A 9,601-nucleotide genomic window follows, 5' to 3' on the forward strand; every position below is an offset into this window, starting at 1 on the left:
CCGATAAAACATAAATCTTGTTTAGTTATTTTTTTTAATATAAGAAATTAATATATAAATATATTAAATTCGAGTCTTTCGAGCCTTTCAAGCCGAACTTGAGCCTATGATTATAAGATCGAGCCGAGTTCGAGCTTAATATTAAAAGCTCGATCGAGCTCGAGCCAATAAAAAACGAGTCGAGCCGAACTCGAACCAGGGCTTGTTCGAGCTCGGCTCGGCTCGTTTACACCCCTAATCGGTCATATGCAACACTTGGGCCAGATCTATTTTTTTTGTTTTAATATTCTGTTTTGTTTTCCCTTTCTGTTTTTCAAACTGAATTCTGTTATTTTCTAAGTAGTTGTTGTAATTGAATATTTTGGGATAAGACAACAACTATATAAGGCTGATCTCTCTTTCCCAATGACCTATGAATGAAATAATGAATATATGAAATTACTTGTGAAAGTTCTTCACCCCCATTGTCTTTTATGTTTTGATTATTTATTTTGGACTGTTTGGTATAGACCAGCAGTATTTCTCTTCTCACCCTTGATTCTTCTTTACCCTCATCCCAAATTCTTTATTACAAAACCCTTCCGCTGCACTTTGATTATATATTTCTACCCAGTCCTAGAGATCAAGAACTCGATTTTTGAGATTAAAAACCCATAATTCTAAGTTACAAATTAGGTTGTATCAGGGCGTTGTTCCATTCAATACAGTTTTAATGTCAATGCCTTATTCACTAGGAAGCACAGATACGGATGCGTGAGTGCGGGTGCGCAGTGCGGGGATACGCCGATTCGGCAAAATTTAAAAGACAAGGATTCGAGTGTGGGGATACGTCATATAAAATATAATTATATAATTATATAATTATATAAATTATAAGTACACAAAGTTACAATCTGACTTCCATATTGCCAACAGTCTTAATCATCTTGTAAAAACATTGTTTCAAACTCCGGCTCATATAGTGCATTATAACAAGGAGGAACATAGCTCAGAATGTTGTTGTTGGCAGCAAGTGTATACGACTTGATGTAGTGGGGATTTCTAGCAAAATGGAAAGGTAACCCCCTGAATAAAATGCTCTTGCAATTTCGCCATCCACTTGTGCTCTCACCTCCTGATTAAAAGCTTTATTTATAGGACTGTTCTTGTCAACTGCTTTTCTTTTGGAACCTTGTTTTGGCAGCATTTCAGCTCCTCTCCAGGCAGAATCTGATGAAACATAACTCAATGGTGGGAGTGGAATCACAACCTGCCTTTTTCTTTCTTATGCATATGCCATCTCCCTTCGAAGTTGCAACAAAATATCAGAAGTGACTCTGGGACACACTGAAACTCTTTCTCCCTTGATCTGCAACAGGTGTGCTTTAACCTTTGAATACGAACCCGTAAATTCCAGATTACAGAAGTTGCATTTAATTTTCGTATTTCCACCTCTCTCTTTGATTTTCACTAATTTTGTCACATGTTTCCACAGCGGGTCCTTATCTACTGAACTTTGTTGGCTTGGAGTGGCTGTCGTACTTGAAGCTGAGTTAAAGGAAGCCATTGATTCCATCTTCTATAATCTCTCTCTCTCACACACAGAAGAAAAAGAAGAACTAACTTGATAGTCGAAGAATGGTAGTGGAAGACAGGCAGCCGAGAGAGAAGTACCGTAGAGATTATGTTTTTTAATTTGGGGGTTGGGGCTCATAGTCATATTTAATATTTGGGGGGTTTTTTAATTTGAGGTTTTTTTAATATTTTGGAACTCATATTTACTGAATATGCCATTCCCGCACCCCCGCACCCCTCACCTTCGATTCTGGGATACGCCACGTGGCGCACCCCGTACGCACTCCCAGCCGCACCCCCACACCCCCGAAGCACTCGGTGCGCAGTGCGCTACAGAAACGAAGCACCCATGCTTCCTAGCTCATTCATTTTGGGTTTACACATATCTTCCCATTATACTTTATTTCCCATTTTACACACATATGAAATCTCTCACCAACTAATCAAGATCTTTCATCATCATCTTGTGAATGACAATTTATTGAGCCTAGAATTCGACGCTTTCCATTGTAACCTTTATAATAAGTTCAATTCTGCCCGCATAAGATAAACTCTTTAAGGCTCAATCGCTGATTGAGTTTTTTACCTTCTCAGTTAACATTCCGCAATGAGTGATTCGGAGATGTTTGGAGGATAGAGGGATTCTCATATACAGGACAGGTAGTTCGCCGTCCTTAATTCTAAGTATATTGAAGAAATTCTCTTTAGCCGTCTCATCAACACCTCCATAAAACGCAATGTTTTTTTCTTCATTAATGTGAAGGCCGGTAACATTAGAGGTCATTTATTGCTTATTACTATAATAGCTTCTATTAATGATGATAAGATTGGATGAAATGAAATTCTATTGATGTTAGATATCATGCCTACTATGTGTTCGAATAAATGTTAGTTTGAGTTAAGAAAGAAGATTCAATGATTTGAAGATTGATTTAAATTAAAATTGTTGAAAGATTTTTGAAAACAAGTTTCAAAAACTGTTTTGATTGAAAACTCTCTAAAACTTTAGGTCATAACTTCTGATCTAACCGATGAAATGACTTGAAAATTTGACAAGTTATAGTTTACATACTCTCTAAGATTAGACTGTGTAAACATTTTTTAATCTAATCTAGACACATTGAGAGTGGATTTGTGTTAGAACCAAATCGAGACATGATCTAGTCTAATTTGAATTCCAGAATCTATCCACTTGTTTTCAAATGGCTTAAAAACTGATTTTCTCTTTATAAGATGAGCTCAATATTTGCTTTAAAATGTTGACAATGATGGTGGCTACTTATTTACACACAAAAAACATAGCTAATTTAAACTTCCATAATTTGAGTTTTTTCTCAAATGGGCCGAAAAGATAACTTTTCTTAAAAATCAAAAGTTAGGCCTGACAATTTCTGACCCTATACAAAAACACATACTTAGCGCGAAAAAAATAGGGTTGGGTCATTATCTTGGGTTCGAGTCATCAACCTGAAATGATCCAAAATAGACTCGTCAACTAGTTTTCTTCTGAAATAGAAAGACGAGAAACATCGAGTTGAATTCGGGTTGTATCAAGACAATCGGATCATATACAGATCAGGGTCGGTACACAAATGACTAAACAGGGTTAATACCCCTCGAACAACCTGAATTGACACCACTACCGAAACATGATCAAATAAACTTAAAAGGGTCTCGATTAAGACCACAAATACTCAAAATTTCATACTATATGATAACATTTGAGATATAACCATCCCTATCCCAACACTAACTTATACATTATATATAACTTATAGTTTATACTAACTAAACACACACTTATGATACATATACAAACCAGAAACAAAAGTAAGAGTGTCTACAATGTGGGTACCATAATCCAAACACTTCCCAGGATCTGCAAATACAAAGAAATACATATAGTAATAACTTCATCAACTAATTCACCACTCATTTGAAAACCTTTTTCAAACACAACTTCATTTATAACTAGAACCCCATTTCTCAAACTCTGCCAAAGTTTATCCAACAAAAACTCCAACAACGATCTGATTGTCTCAAACGTCACCCTTCCAGTCAAATCAACAATGAATTTCCTATTCCTCGGTGGTTTATTTCCTTCTGATATGTCTTCAATTTGACAATACTTGGTCGTCGGATTCGCCAAAACTTGATCTGTCGTGGTAACAAGAGTATGAATCGCACCATTACAGATCGAACCCAAAAGCTCTTTCATCTTCATATCATGTTTAGGATTCGTCAAACCAGAGAATATCTCATTATAAGGGTTTATATGCATCGTGCGATCAAGATAAGCAGCGACCGCAGTACCAACAAACATCTTAACACAATCTCCAATCAATTGTTTGCATTTCTCATCACAAACAAAGTTGAGAAGAACAGATTCTTTATAATTCGCCAACCCACCTCCCCCAATTGAATAAAACGCCATGACTAAATTCTTTGCAAAACTACCGACAATAACAGAAGCAAATCCAGACCCGGCTGCAGAAAATAGCTTATCAAAGATACGGTCGGAGAAGGCTGAGCCTGGTTTAATATCACCTCTTCTAATCTCAGATCTATACCCTTTGACGATTCCTAATGTTAAAGCTCTGGTGATTCTAACAACAGAGTCTGAAACTTCATCAGATCTTGCGATTTTTGTGATTTGTCTGAAACTGGTGGGGATGAAATCTGAATCGGATAATACGAATTCTTTGAAATCTCTTGAAACGACACCAATGGTTTCGGCGGTATTAGCTACAGCTTCTGCAACGAACATTAAGGCTCCCATAAGCTTTAGTAATTTCTTTTTCTTTTTGGTTAAAGATGGTGATTGGTAAACTTTGTATGCTCCATATCCGGTGAAACCAAGACCTGCTAGGATAAGAACCCAGTTTCCTTTTTTGGGGATGAAGTCTGATTGTTTCTTGAAAAGACCCAAATCCATGATTAAATTTGTGAACTAGAGAAGAAGAATGGATACGTTTTTGATCAGATGAGATAGAGGAGGAGGAGGAAGAGGGCTGACGTCAAAGCGGTGAAAGAGTTGTCAGCATGGGATAAAAGCGGCGCAGCGTGCATGTAATGGTGGGTATAAGTGGCAGCTTATCGTTTTTTAGATATAAATATAAACAGAGCAAAGAGACAAGAAGGGAAGGGAATGAAAGTCAATTGTGAATTACGGATCTCATTATTATTTTAATTCAATTTTATCTCTTTACGTCACCATTTTATTTTATTTATTTTTTATTTTTTTTCGTATAATAAGAAGTTAGGACAATATTACCAGCATCCTTATTTTCTATCCCTAAAATACTATAAAATATTAATATCCCTATTTTATAATAAAAAAATAAAAATTATCCTACATCAGACTTCCCCATCCTTATCCCTATATCAATTCATTATTAATTTATTCATTTACTTTTTAAAACTTCACTTAATTTCTCAATTACCTCAAACAACCACCTCAAAATTAAATGAAAGGTAATTAATAAGTCTCTTCATATTTGACCATGTCAAGGAGTAACATTATTCATTTTTCTGATCGGATCTTCACAAATTTCTGGATCAAGTTCCATTTGAATCTTCAAAGGTATGTTGGATGATATGTTGTTTGTTTATTCATGTATCTTTTGAAAATAAACTAGAATTTTATGTATACAAGTATTTTTTTTATTTTTTCAAACTATGCATAGTGGGTGTGATAGATCATAATATAAATAATGTATTATTTCCCTATTTCGTTTGAGACCTTGCGAATGATGTTTTTTATTAAGATCTGATTGTTTCATTTTTGGTTTGTACACAAATTTATATGGGGATAAATATCTCTATTTTTTAGTCAATATAAGTGTATGGTATGATTCATGTGATCCTCAATGTATGTAATACACATTTTTATGCTTTCCAGGTAAATTAACACGTGAAGGCGTGAGTTCTATACATAACACAATGAATAGTGACGAGAGTTTTCTAAATGAATTTTTGAATGGAAGCGATGATGACGATACAATTGAAATTTTAGCCTTGAGACGTGCAAGAAAAAAGCAAAACGAACAAAGTGCAAGCTCAAGGAAATCACGGAGCTATATTGACCGGGCCACTCTAGAAGGGCATAACCGCTTATTCAAAGATTATTTTGCAACGATACCAGTTTATTCATCTCAAATGTTTCGTAGGAGATTTCGAATGAGTCGTGAGCTATTTATGAGGATTCACTCGAGAGTGGAAGCACATGAGCCTTACTTTCAACAAAAAAGAAATTCTGCTGGCAATTTAGGTTTATCATCACTTCAGAAAATCACTGTAGCACTACGAATTTTGTGTTATGGGGTAGCAGCTGATTTCATGGATGAATATATACGAATTGGAGAAACCACAACTATAAAAAGTCTAAGGTATTTTGTTCAATCAATCATTGATATTTTTGGTCATGTGTATCTACGAAAACTAAACTCAGAGGATATTGCAAGATTACTTCAAATTGGCAAAGTTCGTGGTTTTCCAGGAATGTTGGGCAGCATCGATTGTATGCATTGGAGGTGGAAAAATTGTCCAACCGCATGGAAAGGTATGTTCACTGGTCATTGTCACGAACCTACAATTATATTGAAAGCAGTGGCATCGTATGATTTGTGGATTTGGCATGCATTCTTTGGGCTACCAGGGTCACATAATGATATTAATGTCCTAGAACGATCTCATGTATTTTCTGAAATAACAAGTGGTGAGGGTTATCCCGTTGACTACTCTATCAATGGTCACAACTACAATATGTGGTATTATCTAGCTGATGGTATATATCCCCCATGGGCAACATTTGTCAAATCAATTCCTTTACCTATGAATCGAAAGACCAAACATTTTACTGCTGCTCAAGAATCTGCAAGAAAAGACGTTGAACGCGCATTTAGTGTGCTCCAGGCTAGATTTGCAATTGTCCGTGGTCCAGCACGATATTTTGATCGTGACACACTTAATAAGATAATGATGGCATGTATTATTATGCACAATATAATCGTGGAGGACGAACGTGAACTTCATCCACAACCAGATATCTCTGAATATGAATAAATCTCTACAAGTCCTCTTGTTGCAGTCGTATCACGCACTCAAACTCCAGAACTTATGAATTTTATTCAACCGCTTCACAAAATCAGAGATAGTGCAGTGCATAACCAACTTCAAGAAGATCTAGTGGAACATCTATGGAATACATACAGCGAGTCATAAAAACTTCAAGAAGATCTAGTGGAGCATTTCAATTCTATTTCAAATTCTATTTCAGGCTTTCTTTCTATTGATGTCATTTTCTCTCTTTTCTACTTCTTGAACTGATAGTCTTGGATTCACAACAAAGCTTACACTAAGAGATGATAGAATTGAATAGACATAAGAGGATAGAATTGAATAGACATAACCATACTGCAAGAATTCCATAAACTTAAGTGGATGCAAACCTATAAATTTGATACTTTAAATAAGTCTTTTAAAATTATATACAACTAGAAGAGACAATAATTACTTTTATCACTACCCAAACCAGCCATATTACTTCATCCTTGCTAGTTTATAAAATGCATCCAAAAGTTGGGGTAGCTTAGATTTCATCAAAAGGCTACAAAATACACATCAATATAAGATAACAAAAAGTACTAGTTTAATTTTCTGGCTAGAATATCAGCTTGTAGTCTTGTAAAATATTCTCGTTGAACAACATTCTCCATCTTGCTTACATCAATCATCATAGTAGCAATATCTGATTTTTCTTGATCAGCGTCCATTTTAGCCTTTTGTATCTTTAAGTGTTGTTTGGCAATTTCCACTTTGATTTCTTCATTTTTCATTTTTTCCTCTGTCCATTTGATAATAGCATTATCAAATTCAGATATATCAGCATATTTACCTTTACCTCTTTTAGCTTCTTTCTTTGCTTTCTTTTGTCCCATTGGTCTCTCCAAATCAATAAAATCATTACTAGTATTTTCTTCATCATCGCAATTAATTGTGTCACCTGAAGATACTTTTCTTTTTGTTGGTCCTTGTCGCATGTATTCGATCCACTTAGCATTAAATCTCAACTTATTCCAGCAGTTTTCTAATCGAAATGGAGTTTTTTGGATCTCATGGTAGATCTTTTTAGCCTCTTGAAGCTGAAAGATAAAAGAACACGATTCAAATAGATAAATAGAAATAATTTATACATTTAAAGAGCTAAGAATATTTCATGAACTGCCAAAATTATATACCACGTCTATGCCGGTATCACCAGATTTACGGAGACTTCCTTCTCGTTGTGTGTAATAGCCGCAAAACTTGTTTACAGCTTGTTGGATTGTACTCCATCGATTTGTAACAGATTTGTCTGTCCGTGGCCCATACTTTGTATTTTCTATGGCTGCCTTATAATATGACCCTACTTTTCTCCAATATTGAATATTTGTTTGATCTGTCCCAATAATTGGATCAATACTTGTGTTAAGCCAAGCTGAAACCAACACAAGGTCCTCCTCCGGAGAAAAGTTTTTAGTTCGAATGGATTTTTTGCAAGGATCATCCGTCTCTAACTCTTTCAACTCAATAGGGATAATTTGACTATATGATGGCAGAAGTTGAGAGTAATGATCATCACTAATCTGGGATTGGTAGGGTTCACCATACACTTCACCATCTAGTCCTTTTGCCATATTTATAATTGGGGAAATACCATAAATATTGTTATTCATACCTAAATGTCAAAAGTAAATGATTTCAAAAAGGAAATCAAACATTTTATAAACATTTAGAATCCAATTTTAAGTCAAACAAAATAATATTAACAAAACTCATGAATCTTCTTGTTTGTAAACCATTCTAGTACACTATGACACAAACAGGTGGTCAAACACAACAATCTCAAAAATACTCAATAATCTTTTTGTTCTTAATCGTTCTAGCACTATGAGAGATGAATCAAATTAAACAGATAAAATAAAAGTGAATGAAACAGAGAACAACGCAAACAATAACAATAATAAATGAAGAGTATAAGAAAAATTGTTAGAGAAAGGAAGATGAAATATTACGATGATGGGAGATGAATTAATAGGGAGATAAAATATTACCTGTGAGAGAACGGGAGATGAATTAATTCTTTGAGATATAATGTTAAACATTAGTTATTGAGAGTTAATGTTGATGGCATTTTAGCGGGAGAAGGAACTCATTTGGCGGGATAGGAAGAGATGAAAGAGAAATAATAATATTTTATGTCTTGCCGATGCTACAGTATAAATTAAATATGGAGAAAGATTGTTCATCATCTCCAAAAAGATTTGAGGATACAGAACCTGATAAAGTCTAAATTCATTCATTTGTTGGTATTCTATCTTTATTTTAAAGATAGTGAATGATATACAGAATTTGGTACAACTGCCCTTAGAAGCTTGAATGAGAATCAAGAACACCGAACAAAGTTGAGGCAATACTCATTGGCAATGGGCAATAACAGAACAATATAGACGATTTCAGAAATTAGGTTTATGATGGGTTGAAAGTAATGAATAAAAATTGGGATGAACATGAAAATTTTGAAGAGAAAAAAAAATGTAACCGCAATATGTTCAGTGCTAATTTAATGTTAATTATTTTAAAAAAACAATTATTTATTATAAATATTATTTACATATAAATAAAATAAACACAACTAGTATGTATCCCGTGCATTTGCACGAATAATAATATAAAAAATATTGAAAAAAATATTACGGTAAAATTTTTATTTGCGAGTCAACCCACAATCCGACCCAAGTATCCATTTATTCTCACATATATCCAAATTAACCATAGCTTCAACCCGGCAATCCGGACACTTTAAAAATTAAGCATCATTATATATATATAGATTCGTTAGTTAAAAAGTTGAACTTATATTGTTAAAATGTCACGCGTTTATCAAATTTTAGGTTAAATTTAAAATATAAAGTGTTATTAGTCTAGTTGGTTAAAAGGTTGTACTTGTTTTGTTAGGTTGCAAGTTTGAACTATAACTATAACATTTTTAATTTTATTTTTAACC

At 34.2% G+C, this 9,601-nt stretch overlaps 3 protein-coding genes across 3 annotated transcripts; 1 reads left to right on the plus strand and 2 right to left on the minus strand.

Moving 5' to 3' along the window:
- Positions 1–3,248: 3,248 nt before the first annotated feature.
- Positions 3,249–4,489, minus strand: LOC124919145 (protein PHLOEM PROTEIN 2-LIKE A10-like). The gene has a single exon (XM_047459316.1). The coding sequence runs from the start codon at positions 4,487–4,489 to the stop codon at positions 3,395–3,397; it is 1,095 nt and encodes a 364-aa protein (XP_047315272.1). The 3' UTR covers positions 3,249–3,394.
- Positions 4,490–5,496: 1,007 nt separating this feature from the next.
- LOC124919157 lies at positions 5,497–6,618 on the plus strand. Its single transcript, XM_047459326.1, has one exon. It carries the CDS (start codon positions 5,497–5,499, stop codon positions 6,616–6,618), a length of 1,122 nt encoding a protein of 373 aa, XP_047315282.1.
- A 210-nt stretch (positions 6,619–6,828) lies between these two features.
- Positions 6,829–8,231, minus strand: LOC124919167 (glutathione S-transferase T3-like). Its single transcript, XM_047459338.1, has 3 exons — positions 7,794–8,231; positions 7,281–7,697; positions 6,829–6,969 (listed from the first exon to the last, which is right to left on the minus strand). The coding sequence occupies exons 1-3, from the start codon at positions 8,229–8,231 to the stop codon at positions 6,829–6,831; spliced, it is 996 nt and encodes a 331-aa protein (XP_047315294.1).
- Between the last annotated feature and the right edge of the window lie 1,370 nt (positions 8,232–9,601).

The sequence above is a fragment of the Impatiens glandulifera genome, chromosome 1 (assembly GCF_907164915.1).
Source record: "Impatiens glandulifera chromosome 1, dImpGla2.1, whole genome shotgun sequence".
In the NCBI taxonomy this organism is placed as follows: domain Eukaryota; kingdom Viridiplantae; phylum Streptophyta; class Magnoliopsida; order Ericales; family Balsaminaceae; genus Impatiens; species Impatiens glandulifera.

Bases quoted from the DNA above. Each gene is read 5' to 3' on its own strand.
- LOC124919145 (XM_047459316.1), bottom strand. From the start codon at position 4,489: ATGGATTTGGGTCTTTTCAAGAAACAATCAGACTTCATCCCCAAAAAA.
- LOC124919157 (XM_047459326.1), top strand. From the start codon at position 5,497: ATGAATAGTGACGAGAGTTTTCTAAATGAATTTTTGAATGGAAGCGAT.
- LOC124919167 (XM_047459338.1), bottom strand. From the start codon at position 8,231: ATGGCAAAAGGACTAGATGGTGAAGTGTATGGTGAACCCTACCAATCC. The intron at 7,698-7,793 runs GTATATAATTTT...TTTATCTTTCAG, and splicing joins GTGATACCGGCATAGACGTG to CTTCAAGAGGCTAAAAAGAT. The intron at 6,970-7,280 runs GTAAGCAAGATG...GAATTCTTGCAG, and splicing joins TTGCTACTATGATGATTGAT to TATGGTTATGTCTATTCAAT.